Raw genomic sequence first — 23,170 nt, 5'->3', positions numbered from 1 at the left:
GTAATGCCAGAGGCAAGCAAACTCTGGAATCAGTTTCGAGGCTGGGGAGAATGGCGTGCAGAGGGTACGATGTTCATCCACCGCCCATTTTGTTTTGCAGCACTTTTTGTCCAAAAATGTTGCAGAAAAAATAATTGAAAAATATGGAGGGGGTAAGGGCATATAAGGGATTGGGTGAGGTGGGATATAGGGAATATTGGAATGGATATTTCCCATCTGTGAAAGGTACAGTGAGAAAAAAGCGTGTGCTGCAAACTCTCATCTCAGAACAGGTTATCATGCCATGTTTTTTCTGGAGAGGAGCGCCTGCTACCTTTTTTGAAATATAGGGAATAAATAATATGGGAGGGGAATTCGGGGGTAGCCCCCCAAAAAAAGAAAAAACAGATTCATTGTGTTCGGTAAAACATTTTCATCTAAAAAAAATGGTGAACAAAAATACTGGGGATGAATGAACATAGAACCGTGCATAGAGACCGGGCCAGGAGTAGCTAACCGCTTTATTGCTATAGGAAGCTGGAATCGTCAGAAGCAAAGGAAGATAAAGCGGAAACCAAATGGCTAACGGGACGCACCCCCTGTGAGCGAACCAAAGGAGAAGACAGAAGGACACAAAGAATGCCAGCGCTGCCTAATAAGCCCCGAGAGAGCAAGTGGATTCATGAAGCGCTTGAGAGCGGGTGTCGCATAACTTTAACAGAGCGAGAAAGCCCAATTAAATTTATTGGAGGAACTGATACAAATAGGAACAGTGTTAAGAAAGACCCAAATCTTGGAAAGAGAGATTAATACAAATACGGACAGTGTTAAGAAAGGGTCAGTGACCCAAACCTTGGACAGAGAGGTTGATACAAATACGACCAGTATCAAGTAAGGCTGAGACATGGTCAGTGACAATACTGGAAAAGCATTATTTCTTGGATTAAAGAGTGAATGGAGAACGGAAAATCCATGGCAGGATAGTGTGAGAAACCAGAGTGTGTTGCACCCGCTAGTCCCCGGAGATCTCTGTGTCATACCCGCTAGTCCCCGGAGATCTCTCTCTCAGGTGGCGAGGGCACGGCCATCACCTTTGGATCCAGACCCTAGGTGTGGACCCGTACGGGAGGATCACCTGGGTGAGGTGTCTTCAGAGAGTGGGTGCGAGTCCACCAATGGTGAGACGCGGTATTCCCTCCTTTTTTGTGCATCCACCCATCCTATTTTTTAGGATGCTCCGAAGTCCCAACTCCCACCCTCTCCTTTTTACACAAACACTAGGCCGAGGAAGAGGGTGACAGAGTAACAACATTAACTTTCACACATCGTACTGGCCAAGTCCCGCTAATCGGGTCAGGCAAAGTCAGGCACTTAATTCTAAGTACATACACCTGATACCAATTAGCTTTCCTCATACGAAAAAAGGCAGAACCCAAAGACAGAATCTGAGCACAGCGGAACACGAGAAGGAGCAGGGCTTCTCGGATGAAGGCAAAACTATTGGAGCAGAACGACGGACCAAGGGACAAGAGCAGCAGGTTGGAAAACCTCAGAGTTCCCCACTGGAGTCGTTTCCACCTACAGGCTGCGAGAGACATGTGGAGAAGGCCAGATCCCGCAAGTGAAAACTGCATTGGATTTCAAGAACGCAAGCAACCCTCCTGGGTGAACGTCAGAGTTGGAGAGGGGAGGCCAAGTCTGTGGTACTAACCATGACTTGTGAATTGGAAATCGTAAAGCAAAGAAGAGACACACACAGCCTACGAGTTGGCAAGGGACCTGAAAGCCGGTGTGTATTAAAGTTTGAAAAAGCAACATTTATCATAAGTCAAAGTTGCACACGTGTGAATGAGTTGTGAGGAAAGGCAGATGATACTAAGTAATGGAGTAGTCCAGCGAAGGAAAGTAGTCCACTCGAAAGTCTCTGTGAAAGGTAAATTGTTCGAAGCGAGAACGCAAATATACAGCAAAAGTGATATAAAGAAGTTTAACTCCTAGAGAAGGGGAAAGTAAAAGTTTAACTGTGCATTTTTGAGTCGAAGTGGTCCTGCAGTGGTCTGAAAAGTGAGCCACACCCTTTCGATAGCCGTTCGACATCGAAAGTGCTCCGAGCCCGACAGGGAGACCCAAAGTGAAGTAAGCTTGGGGAAGGGAGTCCCCCTTGAAAGTTTGTGTTGAACTTCATTGTGATAGATCTAATCCCGGCAGAGGGGGACCTATGAGAACTGTGTGGTGAAAGGTCTGAGCCCGACAGAGGGGGGCCTTTGTGAACCTTTGGTTGAAACATTAATTTTGGAAGTTGACAAAAGAGACTTAATTGTGAAAGGCCAAACAGGCCTTGCACCACATTCTGGAACTGTTTATTGTGTTGGAAACCGTGCCGGAGTGTGTCATCCTACCTACAGGAACAGCCTTACTCTGTGAGGGCTAACGTGGGGAGGAGAGCTCGTTCAACCACATTTATTCATTGAACACTGATTTCTTCTTTTGCATACAATTCTCCTTTTTGCACTTTTTCTGGACAAGAGATAGGGGCAGACATTAGGTTTTGTTAGCATGGGCCATTTTGATTTGACAGACTCCACTAGGACTTGCAATATTTATTATTTGATGGTCGAGTCTACTCCCATCTTAGTTATAGGGCAGAATAGGAGTTTCTCCAATCCCAACCATTTCAATAAAGGTTTTTACATATTGCACCATTTGTGTCTGTGTCATACTTGTGATACCATGCCTCATCTATAATAGTTAACCAGCAAACAGTGGTCTCACATCCATGAAAGGATATAAAGCCCTGGCAGGAGAGTAAACCAGGCCCTGTGCGAGTTGGGGACCCGCACCCAAGAACAGAATTGTGATATCCTGTCAGGAGAGCAAACTAGACACTGTGCGAGTCTGGGTTTCACACCCAAAAAACAGAAATCAGATATTATGGCAGGAGAGTAAACCAGGAGTAAGAAGAGAAGTATACCAGAAACCATTGAACAGTGAGAACGGATACAAAAGGGAAGACCCATACCCCTTTTAAGGATCAGTGCTGAAGTTGCAATACTCTTGGGGTAGAAAGAGGAACAGTGTAGGAAAAGGGAAGAACCATACCCCTTCTAAAGTTAATTGAGATACTGAGTGCGATAAACTGAAGATTCAAGAGAACTGTGTATTTAAAGGAGACTCAAGGGAAGAGTCTTCCTCCTGAAACTGTGATAAAGTGACATTCAAACTACCAGAAGAAATCTAAGGGAAGCGAAGACCCCTTTCCTGGTGAAACTTTATTCCTTAGTTTTTGACACCTTACAACTTTATGTTTTGAACTCTGAAAGAAAGCTACAAATACCTAGCTTATAGAAATCCCCATTGTATACCTTATATTTAATTTACTGTTAAGGGTCATTTTAGAGTTTTGTACACAGGACAGAGGAAGCTCTTTTGTTTAACATCCTGACACAGCCATTCCTTAGTTTAGTTGTGTCAGGGAAAACCCTTTTAGGATTAGGGATATATAGGATTTCTCCCAACTGTAAGGAAGGCATGTTATGGTAATGTTTATTTATAAAGAACATATACACACTGTGCTTCAAAGCACTCAAGGAGGGTGGGAACACGGGGAAAAAACAACAGTTGCTCAGAGCCCTTGAATTTCTGAGACGATAATGGTCTGCACATGCAGAGTAAGTGAATATGATACATTTAACAGTTTAGATACAGAAAATAGGGCTGACAGCGATTATGTGTTTTTTTCAAGTGCACATTAAGGGGTGAAGACAGAGAAAACAGACAGACGATTTTCAGGCAGAGATGCATTCAGATCGTGCAAGTGCAGGGCGGGCAAGTGAGACGTGGGGGTCCAAGTGCACGCAGTCATTAGAGACTAGGTAAGGAGAGAGAAGCTCTCTTGGATTTATTACAAGTGCAGTGAGGTGGGTGGGGTCCAGGGTAGGGGGGAGAGGAGTAGGAGGAGAAGAGGAAGGTCTTGAGGAGTTTCCGGAACTTAAGAAGATCAGGCTCAAGATGGAGCGTGGCTGGGAGGCTATGTCAGAGGGAGGTGCCTGCTGAGGTTAAGGATCTCCCTCCAAATCTCTGCTTGGTGATCCGGCTGACTCGCAGAAGGTTGGAGGTAGATGAGCGGAGAACTTGAGAGGGCCAGTATTTAGGTAGGCAACATTGCAGGTAAGTAGGTCCCAGGGCCCAGAAAGCCTTGTGGACAATGCAGAGGGTCTTGAACGTGATTCATGCAGCCACAGGGAGCCAGTGAAGGTATTTCAGTGCAGGAGAGATGCAGTCCCTGGGCTTGAGGCCAAGGATAACTCTTGCGGTTCTGTTCTGCATGAGTTGCAGTGAGCGCAGGGGAGAAGGAGGGAGGTGGAGGAAGAGGCTGTTACAGTAGTCCAGCCTTGAGAGAAGGATGCCCAATGCATCCTATATTTAGTGCATGTTGGGATTCTCCTGCATATGTACAGCGGTGCAGCAGTCACATCTCTCCAGCACCAACGTTTTCAGAAATATATAAACACTTCTTTGTGTATTTTTAGAATCCGTAGCACCCATTACCTGGTAAAACCCCTACAATACTTACCCAGCCTTGAGAGAAACAGGGCTCTGGAGACAGTGATACGCTGGGGGAAAGTAAGAAAAGGCAAAGTGCCTCTGAGACGGTGTAGCTGATGGTTAGATTTCTTTGAATGTCAGAAATGTGAGAAGAGAAGGAGAGAGTGGAGTCGAAGATGACCCCAAGGTTTTTGGCCTCGCAGGTGGGTTTGGGCACAGGGCCAAGTGGGCCCGGCCAGAGTGAAAGTGTGAAAGCAGGAGCAGGGGTCCCAATGCGAACAATCTCAGTTGTACTGGTGTTGAGGCATAGGTTGTTTGCAGCACACCATTACTGAATAGCAGACAGACAGTTAGGTATAAGTGAGGAGGAGAAAGCAGCTGAGGGTAGCCTGAATGATAGTTAAGTGGCAATCACCTGTGCCAAGGTAGACGTTGAAGAACCAGGGGGATAGGTTTGATCCCCCTGGTTGAGAGAGTGATAGTCAATAGAAAGGCTCCAAGTTACACCTCGGATGGGCGGTCGGAGAAAAAAGAGGTTCATCATGCCAGAGCCTGACCTGTGATTCCAAGGGTGCCATAAAAACGTGAAATCAGGATGTCAGAGATTAAGGAGAATGAGGACAGAGGGAGCATTAGTGTCTAGATTTGAGAGCAAGTCTTCACAGGTGTTCAGAAGAGCAGTTTCTGTGCCTCTGGATGCTCTAAAGCCAGACTGATGGTCATGAAAACAACCAATTGATTCAGTTTGGAGGTTCTGCTGAGCGATCGCCAACTTCTCCAGGAGTTTGCCCAGGAGAGGAGTGATAGAGATCGGGCGGTAGTTTGCCGAAATGGAGGGGTCAGCAGCAGGTTTCTTGAGCACAGGTTGCACAAGGGAGTGCTTGAGAGCCGTTGGGGAAACTCCAGTGTAAAAGGAGAGATTGCAAAGGTCAGCCAAGATTGGGACAAGTGAGTCAATGTTGTCCTTTATGGTGTTGGAGGGGCAAGGGTCCACTCGTTGGATGAGGCTTTCATGGAACTGACTTGATTGGCAACATTGGGTGTGACAGGGTATCAAAATAAGACAGACGCAAGTGTCCACAGTTCAAGGGTGTTTATTGAACTTCAAAAAGGGTTTGAAAAACGCCTATCTAATCCTAAATCTATAGATGGGAGCAAGCTACGACATCAAAAAATAATAAAGCATTCCTGGTGGTGTCTTGTGAGAATAAAAGGGCCTATACTATTGCCAATCCTTACTTCTAAATACAAATAGAGTGGGAAACCGAGTTACCTACAGAAAAAAGGGATAGCAAAAAATGATGTCAGGATGTTCAGGCCATTGGCCTCCCTTCACCACGTTTAGCACAGTCTCTGGCATCTCTAGCACGAGGATACAGTTCAATCATTAGCATCACGGCCTTCCGTGCCCAAGTTGCTTTGCCTTTCAAACTCTCTTCTTTAAGAAAGCCTGCTGCGACAAACAGTACCTTCTTTTCCTCTTAAGGTTTAAAAAATACTCAATTTCTCAGGCAATTCACTATTCACCTCGGATCCCCCCAGCCGGGCTCAGATCCTTTTCAACTCATTGTTCAATCAGTCTGCTTCTGCCGGGCTCAGACCAATTTCAATTTCCACTTTAACTTTTAACACAAACTTGCTTTAACCAAATGCTCTTAGCTGAGCTCCCTCTGCTGGGCTCGGACCAACTTCATCTACTTTGTCATCAACTTTCTTTAGGCTATTAACATCGAAGACTTTCGAATGTGCACACGGTTTAACTTGCCCCGTTGCAGGACCACTTCGATTTCACAATTTTTATCACTCTTTCACTTTTGCCACCTTTCAGTTCGATACCTAAGAGGGACTTTCAAATGAGCACAGAGGTGGTGCCGGACCACTCTGTCTAAGGTATTGTATCTTGGCTTCACAGTTCAATCACTTGTTCATGTCAATACCACATACGCTTCATGCACTGTTCACTTCAGCTTTCGTTATACAATGTTGCCGCTTGCAACATTGGCTTCAACACAGACATGTCTGGTGTCAGTCTCCCCAACTCACTAACTGTGCAGACTTCACTGGCACTGCTTTGTTGTAGGAGCCAATGACAGTACCACAGCATGGAGCGATTCTCCCCACCTTGACTATCGACGCAGGAGATCCCCGGGTACCTCCGACAAACAATACAGGATTCTTCAGCCTCGATTCCTGGTCTTACATTTCCTATTCTCGAAGGTTCAAGAAAGTAACGGCCTCTCATTGAAAAGGTCAAGGGCACTTCCCTCCTTGCGATCCTCTTCGGTTTTGTCTTCTTTCGCCTTGTATTAAACTGCCATCTTAGAGCTGCTGCTTCCTCGTGTGCTTTGCCTTGCTCAGAGTGTGCTTTTGTGCTATGCCTTTTATCTGTGTGGGGAAGTGTAATGGAAGTCAGGTGTGTGTAATGGTCAGTAATTGCCTGACCATGCCTGACCATTGTATTGGGACATGTCAGATATATGGCTCGGGTGTTAGTCCATTTTCCCTCATAGTAAGCTGTCCATAAGGAAGTGTTTGTATCAGGAAAGGGATGCAGGGGCTGAGTTCCTAAATATCCTACCTGGCAGGATGGGGTAAAGGTGTTACAGGGAAGGGGATACCGTGTCTTGCCATCCAGTGTCCCACTCCCTCTCCCCGAAGACCCCTCACCCAGGTGATCCTCCCGCACTAGTCCACCCCCAGGTCTGGATCCAAAATGCGATGGCCATGTCCTGGCCACCAGGATGACAGATCCCCGGGGACTAGTGGGTGAGACACCTTCAGGTTTCTCACACATCCCCCTAATTATTTTGTGATAAATACTTGTTTATAATCAACACTTAACATGCCAGTGTGTCCGAGTCTTACTTTTGATCCCGTAAAGTTCTCTTGATTTCTGTTCTCAAGGTAGAACTCTCAAAAATCTTAGGATTCTCCCAACATCTTTTTTTTACCAGATTTCACACATCTCAGGACTCCTATTGCTTCCTTCCTGCGAGGTTTCCCTTTCACAAACTGTCAAGTTCCACTGGCGTCCTTTTAATCAAATATCACTTTCACAAGTCGTGGGACCCACGTGGCCTCATTGCCGCCAGGTTCTTCCATTTCGTTTCAGTAGATTTAGTCCAGACTCAAAATCCCCGAATGCACATCTCTTAGAGCCATCCTCTCCAACCTTCAAGTGCAAAAGTCTCTGCTTCACTGGCTCCAGAAATAGGACCACCGCCTACCAGTTAGGGACTTTACCTCCTCTCAGGGGCAAATGTGACAGGGCCAGCATTGTGGCCCTGTTAGGGGAAGGAGGGAGCCCGCCCCAACCAGACTACAGTGCCCGAGTACAGGCAAGCCCCCTCCGCACCCCACCTTACCGGCACAGATGGTAGCCTCCAGGCCGTAACAGGACCAGGGAGGACAACGTCATCAAGGAGGCAGGGTCGCGACAGCTGGCACGGCCCAGCAAACAGTGCTGCAGGGCACAGCAATTATGGATGGGGCACCAGGGGGTGCCGCGTCAACCACAACATCGGCTGCTGGAGGACATGGCAAGAGTGTATGCAGCACTGGGGGTGCCACATTAACCGCAACACTGGCGTGGATCTGGCACACCATGTCTGCTGGAGCCTGTGCTATTAGGGAGCTTCCACTAACACACATGGGAATATTTTTGATAAAGGAAGATTTCATGGAGGCCTTCGGGCAAACCCACTAAACCACCAGGGATATTAATATTAAGGAAAGGCCTTCTGGAAGACTTGGAGTCCCTGGGAGCCCTTGCAGACTCCAGGTTAGAAGTGCAGCTAAACTGCATGAATAAGAGGGTGGGCCTACAAGCCATTTTAAGCCTTCCCATGGCCTTCCCCTGACACACCCCCTTGAGACAGGTACATTGTTGGCTAGGGTAAGTATCCAATCCTGGGGTGGGATATTTAAGAAAGTGTGTGTGGGTTAGTTGGGTGAGCACAGGAGGTGGTTGACGACATCCGAGAGACCAGAGGATGTGAGAGCGAAAGGAGTTCAGCGGCTATTATAAGGAGGGGGGTCAGTGGAGTGTTTGTGTTGAAGAATGGCGAGTGTGAGGAGTAAAGGTAGAGTTTTAGTGGCGGAGGCAGTAGTTGGGAGTAGAGACAGTAGGTGGCAGGAGTAGGGAGTGATAGAAACCGACAGTCAACTGGTAGTTGCTAGTAAAGGGCAGTAGCAAGCGCTAGTGAGAGACTGATAGTCGGAATAGGAGGAAGTAAAGGTAGTAAATGGATAGTGTTAGGAACAGTACTAGAGTAAGAGTAGTAAGAGCGACAGGGAAGGGGGAATAGAAGTACCTATTTGTAAGAGTAGAGCGGGGCAGAGAATATGAAGAATAGCAAGAAGCAAGGAAGTAGAGTTGGAGGAAGGCGGGAAGAGAAGGTAACAGAGGTAGAGGGGTAGTTGGAGGTTCGAGCATTATAAATAAACAATTACAATTACAATAAGAAAAGGAGTAAGAAAAGAAATGAAATCAAAGGGTGGAGATGGGAAGGCAGAGTGAGAGATCCGAGGGACAGTGACATGGTGGAAGGAGAACTTCTGAAGAGACCAGTATGGTGAAGGGTGAGATATGGGCACATGTAAGAGAAGTGAACGTGACATTGGGCTGAAGAAGGCACCATCCCTAACTCCCTAAGACTACTAAGCGGAGTAGGTTAGGGAAAGCCTAGAAAATCCCCAGGAAGTTAGGCAGCTGACTTATTTGGGGAATCACCACTACAGTAAGGCAGCAAAAGACAGCCAAGTATTACCGCTGGCAAGAACTAATTTAAGGACTGTTAAGGACGCCTGGGATAGGGAAGTTGGAAAGACTGGAGAAGATGAGACCGACAGGGCTGGCCCTAGCGCCAAACCTCCCAAGAGAACCCGGTAGGCCCATAATACCCTTTTTTTAAGAATATACAGCCAACCTATCTGTAAGTCATAAATAAAGACCCTATGACTTACTGCCCAAGTCAGTTTGGTTCTTTGCGACGGTCTGCCCCATCACACACAGAGGAAGGCACCTTCACTTCCTCATGGTCCGCAAACTCTCCTTGCCGTCTTACATCAGGCAGCAATCCCTGTTGCAGGCTGTACACAGTAAAAAACATGTCTGGCTCCTTTGGTTTCCAAGACAGGAAATGGATGCCTGCAGCCTCTGTTATCCAAATTAGCTGTGGGCTTTTTTGTAAGCTGTGTCCGGAGGGGCTCTTTTTGTACTTTATTTCACTTTTCCCGATTGGCCTTTGTATAAGGGAATAATAATCACTCGCTAAATATAGTCTGGGATTGGGTAATTAGGAAAACTGGATCTATTGACACTTGGTTGCCATGCTTAACTATTGGCAAGACTTTACAGGTACAACCACTCCCCAGGGAGCTTCTTCTCAGGAAAGGGTAATTGTTTTTGGATACCAACCCTGGGGGCGGACAAGCGAGGGAGGATCACATGGGTGGAGGGTCCTTGTGGATTGGGGAGAGAGTGCCCGAGGGCGAGACATGGTATCCCCACATTCCTAACACTGACCTTCCCTTCCTCAGCCTTCATGGGTTATATCGAATCCCAGCCCATACTTCCCCATTCACCCCTACCTAGTACTGCGACGAAGAAAAGAGGACTAGGAGTAATGAACAGTTCCTATATTAAACACCACTCCAGTACTGGGACGAAGAACAGGGGTACACAGGTTTCCACCATTAAAGGTCATGCAGGTTGCAGTAATTGGGTTTATTATGGTCAGGCAATACAAGCCAACAATGCACACCTGAGGGCGTATAAAGGGAGAAGGCCCAAGCCAGCAGGAGAGAGAGAGAGAGAGCTGCCATGGAGGAATGAGACCAGGAGGTCTGAATGCTGGCAACTATCCCTGAGGACCTTCAGGACCCGCAGTGAGCGTGTCGTGTGGAGGGTGCAGGAGCGGGAGACTTTGAAAAAGAAGGCGGCAGCTGGAGCTGCCAAACAGCTGAACAAGAGAACAGACGCAAACGGACGGTCTGCTTCCCGGATGCAGAGAAGGTGAGCGGGAGCAGCAGGGACCGCCTTAGTAGAGAAACTAAGAGCTTGTGAGGGTCAGAGGACACAGAAAAACTGGGGCGCGCCCATGGAACCACAGGCAAGGAGTGGTTCATGAAACTGAATACATATGAACTATATTGAATATCGATCTGACTGGAAAGTACTGTTTGAATAAAAACAAGGCATATGCAATACTGAACAAACATTTGAAGTGAAACTGATGATCAGACTGTATGTGAGCAGCACGGTGAGCAGAACAAAAGCATATCGAAAATTGGACACCACTTGAAAAGGTAAATGAACCAATATGAAAAAGACTTGTAAGTTTATTCAAAAGCAAAAGACTGATGCACACTAGTGTGGCCTTAACTAAAGAGAGAAGTAAAAAGGCCTGACGCAGAAGAGGCTGTAAAAAAGTTAAACGAGGCCAACGGGAATTTATGGTTGTGCAACCTGTAACGTGTGGTCCACGTGGTCTGACAACTGCGCCTAGACCAGAGAGTTCCCCACTGTGAAGATCATGGACATTGCAAATGGAGTCAAGGAGAAGCACATGGCTTGTGGTTGCGTGACCTGTGATGGGTGGACCATGTGGTCTGACAACTGCAAAAGAGGATTGTATTACCTTTAACTTAGCGCCTACAGACTGGAGTAGTTCAGGAAATAACAGGCAGAAGCATGAAAGTTAATAGGTATTGGTATTTATTGGTGATCCAATCTTGGTAGATTTTGAATAGAAAAAGTGTCCTGAGCCCTAATGTTCTGTTCACAATAGGGGAAAGTAAAAGTAAGTGTCAAGTGAAATTTATATAATTGGTTTCCCTTAGTGTTGTTTGCACAGTATGAGCCCTTTTTTTATTGCTTATGTCTTTGAAGTTCTTATTGTTTCCTCATAGTCAGGTTTTGGCACTTGTTTCTTTCAGGATCCATTGGTTTGTCAGATAATAGCTTTTTAGAATTTTTTCTACAGATTGAAACCTACGTATTGCTAAACTCTATTGTTTAAACTGGTAGAATCCTAGATTGTTGCTTGTGTCCTCAAGGTCCTTAGTTATTACTTCATAATAAGGTTCTTGGTGTACCTAATTACCTCAACATGTGTTTCTCCAATAGTGTAGTATTGGTTCCTCAGGAGGGTTATAAGTAGCTTGATATCCTTATTTGCTCAGTTGGTGGTTTGAGCTTATGTGAAAATATAGTTCTTAGGGTTGCTACAAGATTACTGTAATTGAATTCCACTTTTGTTCCTTGCGGCTATGCAGGTACAGTTTATGCGTCTGTAAGCATCTTAGCTTAGGATGAGAAAGAAAAGTCAGGTTTGGCGTCGGTATGATAGCCGAACTCCATTCTATTGTTGAGATCGGTTTGACAACTGCACCTAGACCAGGGGACCCTAAATGGTGACAAGCAAAACAACGTTGTGAATGAGCCATGGAAAAGTGTGAATTGGATGCTAAAGCAAGCTAGAAGGAGGGTCAAGTGGACCTATTGTTTTTCCACGATGAACATTGAGCAAGTGCAAGCTGTATAACTACTACAGTGCAATCTTGGGAAAGAGAATCCTGAGAACTGAAAGAACTGAGAAACACTGTCTCTGGGGAGGGAGTCACAAGACATCCCTTTTTGTGAACTGTGCTAGATTGAACTTGGCGAAGGGAACCTCTCAGACTTGCCAGAACATTGGTAAAACCAGCATAGATTGGAGCTTTATTGAACTTGTGAAAAAACTTAAGCTCAGAGCAGCTGAGACTTTTACTTTGAACACTGTTTTGTAGGCTTCGAAGAACCCCACACCATGTTTAGTATTAGATGTGAGGGCAAGCATAGGTTTTGACACAGAGAGACCTTTTGATGTGGACTTACAGACACAAACTTCCCTTCATTTTCTTTAGGAAGGGAAATTCCCACCACAGTTATAGGGCAAGTTAGGTGTTACACCATCCTGATTCTTAATAAAGATTCTATCATTGAATTTGAAATCTGTTGTCTTCTTTTCTTTTATTGTCTGTCTCCTATGTCTGACTTATGTGAGACAGGCATGGTATCAAGAGATGACACAAATCTCAACTAACCCTATAGCTATGGTGATTGGTTTCCCTAACTTCAAAACAAAATAATAAAAGGGTGCTAATCAGGATGCCTCACAGAAATTCCTTCCTCTGCCCAAACCTATGCTATCCAATGTTCTATCCCTAGCACTAATAAGATAACTAACAAACATCTGCCTCAATAGGTTGATTCCCACTATGCCCCACTTAGGATGGCAGGTTTCTGACCCCCAAACCCTTGTGTCTTTGGTTTTCTCCCCAGCCTGCGGATAGAGTTCAAAATCTGAGTCCATTTAGTTTGTCTTTTTTCCTGGAGTCTGTAGCTCGGGCCCTTGATAAGTGTTCATATCAAGTCCCAAACTGTGTCTTGTATTTGGTTGTGCAAACTTTCTTCTGGTTGTTTGTTTAGCCCCTGGTGGGCAGTCTAGCCTTCAAGGCCATCTCTGTACTGGATAGTGTCCATCTCCCCTCATGGGGTACTCGGAGTGCCAGCCCCTCGTGGGCTTTCCGGCCTCCCAGGCTGTCCGAGTCTCAGGTTGCTTTCACGCCCTTGTGGCATATTCTCTATGCCAGCCCCTCATTGGCTTTCCGGTATCTCACCAAGGTGTGGGGTCTGGGGATTTTCACCCTGGTGCAGGCAATTCAAGATATTAGCCTCTTAGTCCACAAAGTTCTCAATATTAGACCCTCGTGGGCTTTTGGCTTTCTCATCCCAGCGTGGGGTATCCACAGCTCTGTCTGCCCATTTCTCGGTTCCTGGCACAGCCCGCATATCTTCTTTGCTTGGGCTTTTCTCAGCCAAGTGGGCAGTGGTTGGTTTTTGACCCCCAAATGTATGTGTCTTTGTTTACTCTCTCAGGCCCAGGCCTGAGGACAGAGTTCAAAATCTGTGTCCTTTAAGTAGGTTTCTTTTCTTAGAGCCTGTAGCGCGTAAGTGTTTGTATAAAGTTTCAAAGATCATCTTGTGCTTGGTTGTCTCCTGGTTTTAAGTCGGTGGTTGGCAGCTCAGGTAGTCACTATTCTTTCTCCTCTAGATCCAAGTTATTCCAGCTCGAAACCCGACTCCAGAGAGCAAGGTATTGCAGGTTTGTCAACTGCACCACACTGTCTGCCAGATGCACAAGATTGACACCCTATTCTGCATTGCATAAGCACAGCACCTCTTCTGTGACGTGGCTCAGTGGATAGACAGCTCTTTAAACTGCTTCTTCTGGTGCATGTCTCTGCTTCTTCTTTCTCTCGCCAGATGCTACAAGGCCCTTATGTTTACCCCGAGAGCAGAAAGGGAGAATAGTTGGTTTACGGTCTCATACAATGATGGTAACAGCTGCAGATCAAAACACCACCCCAGCTGGGCCCATTATTACCTTGGTCAGTCTCTAGGTTTGCCATTAACAATGTGGGATTGGGATGAGGGAGGGATAGTTAAATCCCTGCTGGCTGTCTCTTTGTTTCCTAAGGCGGGGTGGGGGTCAATCCCCAGTGGGATCCCTCTTGCCCTGTGCCCTGCGGGGGTATTTCATAGCAGGCTCACCTCCCTAGTCCCAGTGGGGGAAGCTCTCCATTGGGGTGAAGGGACTAAATCCCTGGATCACAGTCTTTCTTACCATCTTGGACATTCTACAATGTCAGTATTGATGATAGAATTCGGATAATAAGATAAATCAGGAGCATCCTACACAAAAACAGCATGCGGCTCCACAGCATCCTACAGTCGCTGACTCCCTTCCGGTGTATGCTACTGGTGATTTCTAAGGTTCTCATGGTAAGCGAACAAGCGATTTCATTCCACTCAGGATAAAAAATATGGGGTTTTCTCTAACATGTCATTCCCTTCCTGATATTCCACTGCATGATCTATGATGTTCATACCACAGGAATGCTGGGATATGTAGGCGCTTTTAGATCTTTCTAGCCAGGGACTCGCCACAGGGCTTGTGGCTATTTTGTGCTCTGGTGGTATGGATTCTGAGCCCAGGCAATGCCACTCTCCCATTGCCCCTAACTGGAAATAAACCGTGATAACTGTTGGGGTAGCCCCATCTTTTGTGACTCATTCCCCTCATAAGCGAGTGTGGAGAGGCCCCTAATTTCACCACACACCCCTTATTTGTGTATCCTACTTCCCCTTGATCTCTCTATTGAAAGGGAATTTGTATTCCTTGATGCCTGTTTGTCAGATTTTGGATTGGTTCCACCAGCCACTCTATTGGTTTCCCTGGTCCAGATAGTTTGACTGATGTTGTCTTAGAGACCGGGCTTATCTAACAGATGAATCTTTCGCGTTATAAATGCCAGATCTTATCATATAAAGGAAAATCCAAGAAGGTGGTCCATAGGCAATCCAGGAACCACAGCGATTTTAATCTTCCAAAATCTGTCCAAAATCTGTCTCCAACCAGCACTGGAAACTTTGTGGTGGAATATTCTCTCCATTCTTCATGGACACACAGGCTATGCACTTTCCAATGGTACAGTTGGCTCACAGGAGGTAGATGCTCTGGTCAGATGGCATAATATTTACTGCCAGAGGAGAGGTGGGCGAGCACATTTTGGTGGGGGATTTGTGGCGGCAACCAAAACGCTCTCCCTGTGGTGTTGGAACATCCTCAGAGACGGGTAGAGGATTAACTTTTATTTCCCTTTTTTGTGTTTGTCATTTTAAGTCACTATCTTCCGTCTGAGAAATTAGTTATTGTTTCAGTCTTCATTTACATACACATTTACGGAATGTATGGAATAATATGCTGTTTTGAAAGAGAATGTGTTTATTATAATGATCAGCTTACTCCATGCTTATCACGCCATCAAGACTGGGATATATTGCAACCCACATCACCATGCATTCCTGGTAGATCCCTTTGAGAAAGAAGGCATACGCGAATAAAGAAAACCAAAATATACTGATAAATAAACCATGCCTTGAAAAGACATAACTTACGTTGGCAGAACAAGTGCAGGGAACTGATGGTGCAGCTGGCTCTGAAGATCTATAAACTGGCTGAAGGTCTTTTCTGTGAGGCACAATGTCCCGTTGCCTTTCAATACCTGCACTAAGTACAGCTACAATGAAAAATAAGCACAAGGGGTTCAGAATCAGAGGCACAAATACAATGCTTGCATAATCTCAAAGCTAGATCTTCGTCCTACTTATGAATGTCCCCTTTTTCCCTTGTAATTGTTCCCTAATTATGTTATGAATTTAAATGAAAAAAATACGCAGTTTTCAATAACTATCAGTATATTCGTTATTCAAATATATGACCGCACATGATTTTTTTTCTTTAAAGTATGAACGGCACAGTTCATGCAAAAACATCAAGCTGCTAAAATAAGACCCATATGGGACTGAAAATTATTCTCACTTTCATTACATGAAGTAAGCATAAAAAAGACAAAACATAAGAAATACCGTACACGAGGTTGATGTGAATTCCAGATACAAGCGATATCTCAAAGAGAGAGACTGACTTTCGAAGTTCAGATGAAAACAGATATGTTTACTAACGATATGTACATTTAATTAACATCAGCCCTTGTAAACAATCGTCAACCGTAGAAATCATGGTCACCGTTCCCTAGAAATGTATGTGAGCTAAACAATGCACACTAAAAAATGAAAGTTAAAACACTAATTAAGAACGATAAGGGGGATCAAATTAACTTATCTCATACTGAGGATAAAAGTGGTTTTATCAATACTCTCGATTGGAAATGGGCATTGTGTTAGATTCACAGCGGTCTAACGTTTAAACAGTTCACTACTTTGACTTATTGGAACAAAGAATGCTTGTGATTTGGCTCTGGTGCACTGAACATGTGTTGTGTGGTCTGGTATTTCCATTGTGTGGCCAGCACAAACACATTTGCCAGCTAATTACATTATATGCTCATACCATGATCCGGCCAGTGCCTTGATGCCCTGCACTCAGCTCACTTCTTCATATAATCTTCTTCATATGAAAGAGAATGCTAGGCCAGCAACTCACATCATTGATAGTTAATGCCATTACAAAACCAGGTACTTGCAGCATTTACCAGGTACTGGCATCAAATGCCCAGGTACTCCCGCAGTATAACAGCTTTTGACATAATATGCTCAAGTATACAAGCCAAATGCCAGGTTTTATCATCATATGATGGGTATTGTGGGATTCCGACCTTCGGGTGGCAGCGCGGGAAACAGGACCACAAATGAAGCACGTTTACACAGGATGGTGGTTGCAGGGTAACTGCTTTATTGGCGCACCGAGCGCACTTACACCAGCATGAGCGTGGGTCAGCTGACCCTTGTGCGCAGTGCCGCGCCCACACTTGACTGCGGGCGATGCTACATCTCCCCCCAAAATAACATCTTCCTACCCCATTTCCTCAGTCCATCTCCTTGGATTTCGAATGATGCGGTAGGGCCTGTCGTTGGTGTGCTGGGCTGCACTCTCTTGCTCTGGTGCTGCTTCTGCTGAGCTCTGTTCCTCGCTTTCTGTCTCATCTTCATCTTCATCCCCTGAGTACCCAGACGTCTCTCTTGCTAAATCGTCTTCATGACTCCATATTTATTATCTTCGTGGTCCATCCTCTCTTGTTTTCCTGAACAGAGAACTATTCCTTGTTACAGTCCAGCCTACAGTCCAGCCATCTCGTTCAGCTGTCACCATTGATTCTTTCATAGCTGTGACTGTCAACAGCCTGGGGTCAAAGGGTGGGACATCCTTGTGGGATTGTGTTTGCCGCACCAACACTTGGTCTCCTATTTCCAGGTCTGCCTCCCGTGCTTTGTTCGGTCTGTCTGCATTGATTGATTGATATTTTATTTCTATCGCGCTCGTACACAAGTGTTTCAGAGCGCGACAAGGCAAGGGAGGGGAACAGGGGAGAACAAAACAGCGATCTTACTAGGCCCAGTGACATTGAGAACGCGCAAGTGCATGGGAGAGGGGGAGGGGAAAAGTGCATGGAAGGGGGAGACGTGGAAAGTGCGAAGCAGAGGAGAAACAGATAAATAACAATAAATAAATAATAAAGGCAACAAACAGTGGTAATGCAGCCAGCAATTTGCAAGTGCTAGGTTTAAGGTAGCAGACAGGGTAGGTCTGATAAGTGCAGAAAGAAAAAGGGGGGGCTGTATGGGTACAGATACAGATCCCATTGCAAGGGGTGGCCCGGAGACAGTGCGGGAGGGTGGCAGGATGAGCAGGTACCTGGGCCCAAAGGACAGAGGTTGACCAGGTGCATTGTGCCAAGAGAGAACAGATCAGCAGGGGAGAGGGGGAGCGAAGGCAGAAGAAAAGAGGAAGGTCTTGAGGTGCTTCCGGAACCGGAGATGGTTCTCCACAAGTTTTAGAGTGGCAGGGAGGCTGTTCCAGAGGGAGGCCCCAACCGAAGACAGAGATCTATCCCCAGCTCGTTTCTTAGAAAAACGACTGACCCTGAGGGAGTTGGAGGTAGAGGAACGAAGAGCTCGAGAGGGGAGGGATTTGCGGAGGGATAGCTGAAGTTATTTTGGACCCAGGCCCCAGAAAGCCTTGTGGACAATGCAGAGGGTTTTTAATTTAATCCTTGCATCCACTGGGAGCCAGTGGAGAGATTTCAGAGCTGGAGAGATACGATCCCAGGGCTTGAGGCCAAGGACAAGTTTCGCAATCCTGTTCTGGATTAGTTTTAGATGGCGGAGAGTAGAGGCAGGTAGATTTAGAAAGAGACTGTTACAATAGTCCAAGCTAGAGAGAACCAGAGCTTGGGATACCATGAGCTTCTGGGGGAAGGAGAGGAAAGGCAGAGTACCTCTGAGGAGGTGCAGTCGGAAATGTGACTTTTTAGAGACCTCAGAGATGTGGGCGGAGAAGAAAAGGGAGGAGTCAAAGATGACCCCAAGGTTCTTAGCCTTGCAGGTGGGGGTAGGAGCAGGGCCAAGGGAGGCCGGCCAGAGAGTGAGGGGAAAGGATGGTGAAGGTGTGCCGATGAGGAGGATCTCCGTCTTGCTGGCAATCAGACAAAGATCATTGGCGGGACACCAATCTTGAATGGCAGTTAGGCAATCAGAGATGAGAGAGAGAGAGGAGGTGGCAGAGGGCAGCCTGAAAATGAGTTGAGTGTCGTCAGCGTAGCACTGGAAATTTGAGCAGAAAATGGCAATGCAGTGGACGAGAGTTGCCAGGTATTGGTTGAAAAGCCAGGCCGAGAGGTTACACCCCTGGGGAACACCACAGGTAGAGATGAAGATAGATGAAAGGAAGGACCCAAGTTGGACCTGGGAGGGTTGATCTGAGAGGAAAGAGGTCAGCCAGGCCAGAGCCTGATCAGTGATACCCAGGTTTTCACAGAGACGGTTGAGCAGGATGGTATGGTTGACCGTGTCAACGGCATAAGGGAGATCGGGGAGGATGAGGACAGAGGGAATGTTAGAGTCAAGGTTGGAGAGCAGATCTTCACAGATGTTCAGAAGAGCAGCTTCCGTGCTTCTGGCAGCTCTGAAGCCAGATTGGTGGTCATGGAGACAGCCAACAGAATTGGAATGAAGGTTAAGCTGAGAGATGGCCAACTTTTCCAGGAGTTTGACAAGAAAGGGAGTAATGGAAATTGGGCGATAGTTAGCTGGACAAGAAGGATCAGCTGTGGGTTTCTTGAGAAGAGGATGCACAAAGGAGTGCTTCAAAGGGGAGGGGAAGGATCCAGAGGCAAAAGAGTGGTTGCGAAAATCAGCAAGGGCCGGAGCGAGAGTGTCAATGTGGTCCTTGATGGTTTTAGAGGAACAGGGATGAACCTGTTTTGAAGAGGCTTTCGTAGATCAGACGTCTAGCAACCTCGTCAGGGTTGAAAAGAGGAAAGGACTGGTCTTTCATTTTCATTTTCGTCTCGTCATTGCATCACCCATCTCTCCTTCTCCTTCAGCCCTCTGATCTCCTTGTGGCAATCATATGATATTCGCCATGAACCGCTCCACGGTCCAGTTTGCTTGGGGCCATACTGGAGTAATTTTGCGGTGCTGGAAGCCCATGTATGCTGCGAAATCCCGAAAGTCTTTGCTGGTGAACGGTGGGCCATTGTCTGACTTCACTCTTTTGGGCACTCTCGAACGCAGTGAAGATCCGGTCCAGGACAGGTATGGTGGCTGTAGCCGCTGTGGACGATACAATTTCTGCTTCTGGATACCTTGTGTGCTCATACAGCCCTACCAACAGATAGTCCCCTGATCTGAGGGGGCCAAAAAAGTCTATGGCCACCTCCTTCCATACCCCTTCTGTGAGCGGGGTCATGTTTAGTGGTTGGGGGAACGTGTGTGGTTGGAGAATGATCCAGATGTGGTATGCATCCAACGTCTTCTCGATAATTTTGTCCATTCCTGGGAACCATACTTTCCTCTGAAGCATTATTTCCGTCAATACTATCCCTCTGCGGGTCTCATGTGCAATGTCAATTGTGTGCTGCTGAAGCGCTGCTGGTATTACAATGCGGTCCCGTTTAAGCAACTGGGACGAAGTGGATACGGACAGCTCTTCTTTTGATTTCGCAAGTGTCCTGAGACTGCAGAGTTCCATCGTCTATGTTCTATACAGGACATGGACAGTGAGAGCGTAGCATCTTCAGTCGTGCATTTTGACAATTCTGTCATTGGTATGCTTGTGGGTATTTCATGGTGGATGATGTAGTTCACATACGCGTCTTCTCGGCTGCCCGAGGATTTGGGGTCTTCTAGTGGGTGACGCAAGAGGAAGTCTGTCAGATTTTCATCCTTCCCTGGCTTGTGTCTAATGACGTACTTATATTCTTTTAGCTGCTGCCCCCCTCTCGCTATGCGGGGTGGCATCTGTGCAGTTGGCTTCCCATAAATTGTGACGAGGGCCTGATGATCTGTGATTATTGTGAACGGCTTTTCGTAGATGATCAGGGGGAAATGTTCACATGCCCATAAGACCGCTAGGGCTTCTTTCTCCGATTGCGAGTACCATTGTACCGCTTCCATGAGGCTCTTACTGGCGTATGAAACAATTTTCCTCTGCTCGTACTCGCTCCCCGAGTGTTGAGCCAGGACAGCTCCCAGGCCCACCGGGCTTGCATCTACAGTCACCTTGGTTTGCAGATTTGGATCAAAATATGACATGTAAACGGCCGGGGCGATGTCCTTTCAGATTTTGTCAAACACCTCTTGCTGAGCTGGACCCCATTCAAAAGTTCTGTCCTGCTTTGTGAGGGAGCAAAGTGGCGCACTTGTGGTAGGGAAGTCTGGTAGGTATCGAGCGCAATAGCTTGCCAGCCCCAGGAATGATCTTACTTGTGCTACAGTTGTAGAGCGGGGCACCTCTGTGAGCGCTCTGACTTTGTCTGGGTCCGGCCGAATTCCTTTCTCAGAGAATATTTGTCCAAAGAATTTTAGAGCACTCTTATTAAAGCCACGTTTGTCTTTGTTGAGTGTCAAATTTGCATTGTCAAGTGCCTCGCAGACCTTCATTAGGGTGGTGTTGGGGGCTTCCTGGGAGCGGCCAAAGATCACGATATCATCATAATTTAAGCAATGAGGAAAGTGGCAGATGATCCTGCGAATCTCCTCCTGAAAAATCTCTACCACTAATGAAATGCCAAAACTCAGACGCTTGTAGCGGAATAGTCCCAACTGTGTGGTGAAGGTCGTGATGTATCGGGACTCTTCACCGAGTTCAATCTGATGGTATCCTTTATTGAGGTCTAAGCAGGAAAATACTGTTGCCCCGTTGAGTATGTGCATCAGATCTGTGATGCGATGTGACTGATGGTGTTCCCTGAGGATGGCTTGATTTGGCGCTCTCATGCCCACGCACAGCCTTATATGTCCTTCCGGACCTCTCTTCGGTACTGGAACCATGGGAGAAACCCATGGTGTGGGTCTTGATGCTGGTTCAATTATGTCTGCCTCCACAAGTGCGATCAGTTCTTTTTCAAACTGGTGTTGTATGTTGAAGGGGATACCTCTGAAATGCAGTGCAATGGGCTTCACTGTTGTATCAATGTGCAAATGTATTTGCTGTCCCTTGTGCTTCCCAATTCCCTTGAAGAGTCGAGGGAAACTTGTCGGCGAGATGCATTTGCTTGCCATGATCTGATTGGATTAAGCCCATTTGAACCACTGACTTGAAACTTAATACGCATCCACTTGCTTCTTCTGTCGCCAAAACATGTATTAGTGTGTGGCTTTGTTTGTCCTTGTGTCTGCAAAAGGTTTTGAAGGCTCCCAAGCATAGGAGCGGTTCTTTGGCCCCATAGGCATATATAGCCACATGTGCTGCCTTCAACTTGGATTTGTTCATGAGCTTCATGTAGTCTGCTTCTGGCATGGCATTTATGGTGGCGCCATAGTCAACTAGGAACTCACATTTGTGGCTCTAAATGGTAAGTGTCAGGGAGGGGCAGTGGTCCAATGCTGTGGGGTTTCCTAATGCGTATAGGTATCCTCTTCTTCTTCTGTCCGTGCTGGAGTGGGACTCAGACTCGCTTGTGAAGGAGTGTTGGTTTGGAGTCCGTGAATTCTTCTCCAGCTTTTCTGATGTTTTTCTGGTGACGGTGATTGTTTTTCTCTGGTGTGTCATTTTTCTTTGTGGTGTCATCTCTCAGGGGCTCATGTCCGCTCATCCTGTTGGTATCGGGGTGGTGATTTGTTTCGGTGCCACCCTTGTTCTGATGAGCTGGTTCTTGCTGCTTTGGGGTTTCAACACATAACTCAGTAATGGTCCTCGCCCCCACAGGCTGAGCATATGTGGCTGATGGTGGGCGATATTTAGAGGTCCAATGCTGACGATGTTCGCACCAAAACGAGGTTCTCAGCCAACGTGTGTGGCACTTGTAGCAATTTTTTCTTCGGTATGATGGATTTGCAACTTGCGATTACCTGGGATTTGATGGCCTCCTTGTTGTCGTACAGGTTGAATTCACAGTATTTGACCCTGGACCTGAAGCGCATTAAAAATGTGTCCATACTTTCTCCTGATAATTGTGTTGTTGTGTGAAATACATGTCATTCGTAATCAACGTTCCTGTGTGTTGCAAAAGGTTTCTTAAGTATCTTTTTGATATCATCGTATTTGTACTCTGCATCCTCCAGTAGCAAGAAAATGATCTCCCTCACCTCAGGACCTGCCATGACGTAGAGTAGTCCGATGATGCGTTTATCCTCCTGTAGGCCCACTGCATCCAGGTAAACATCGAACTCCTTCATCCACCTAGTCCACCTTAGACCAGGGCTGGTGGTGTCCATGGTGTAAAATGGCATGAGGGAGGGCACCAAGAATGACTTTCTCCCTAGCTGGGCGGTCCCGTGAGCCCCTGCAGATTTGTCCTGGCCCTGTCCTGAGTCTGACATGGTGCTGGGGGTGATAGGGCTGGCCGTTGGTGTGTTTTCCCACTGCGTGTAGTGCAGGCTGCACTGGTGTGGTAGCCCCAGTTGCTGTTTGCACTTTTCTTTGTGCTCCCAGGTGTTATGTGCCTTGCCTGCCCCTTTTTGCAGTACCTTCATGACCATCATCCTGCGAGGTCGAGAGGGCTGGAGCCCATCTCCCTCTGTTGCAGGAGCAACGGACCAAAGTTGCCTGCCCTCCGCTGTGCTCACCATCGTTTC

General features: G+C 46.6%; 1 protein-coding gene across 1 annotated transcript in view; it reads right to left on the bottom strand.

Moving 5' to 3' along the window:
• Positions 1-23,170, bottom strand: part of PIK3C2G (phosphatidylinositol-4-phosphate 3-kinase catalytic subunit type 2 gamma) — a 3,221,975-nt gene that overhangs the window by 382,717 nt on the left and 2,816,088 nt on the right. Inside the window, exon 28 of the mRNA XM_069628394.1 lies at positions 15,530-15,651. Coding sequence (XP_069484495.1) covers positions 15,530-15,651 — 122 coding nt within the window. The remainder of the gene's footprint in view (positions 1-15,529; positions 15,652-23,170) is intronic.

The sequence above is a fragment of the Ambystoma mexicanum genome, chromosome 12 (assembly GCF_040938575.1).
Source record: "Ambystoma mexicanum isolate Mex_15411 chromosome 12, UKY_AmexF1_1, whole genome shotgun sequence".
Lineage (NCBI taxonomy): Eukaryota > Metazoa > Chordata > Amphibia > Caudata > Ambystomatidae > Ambystoma > Ambystoma mexicanum.
This window is presented reverse-complemented; position numbering and strand designations above follow the sequence as displayed.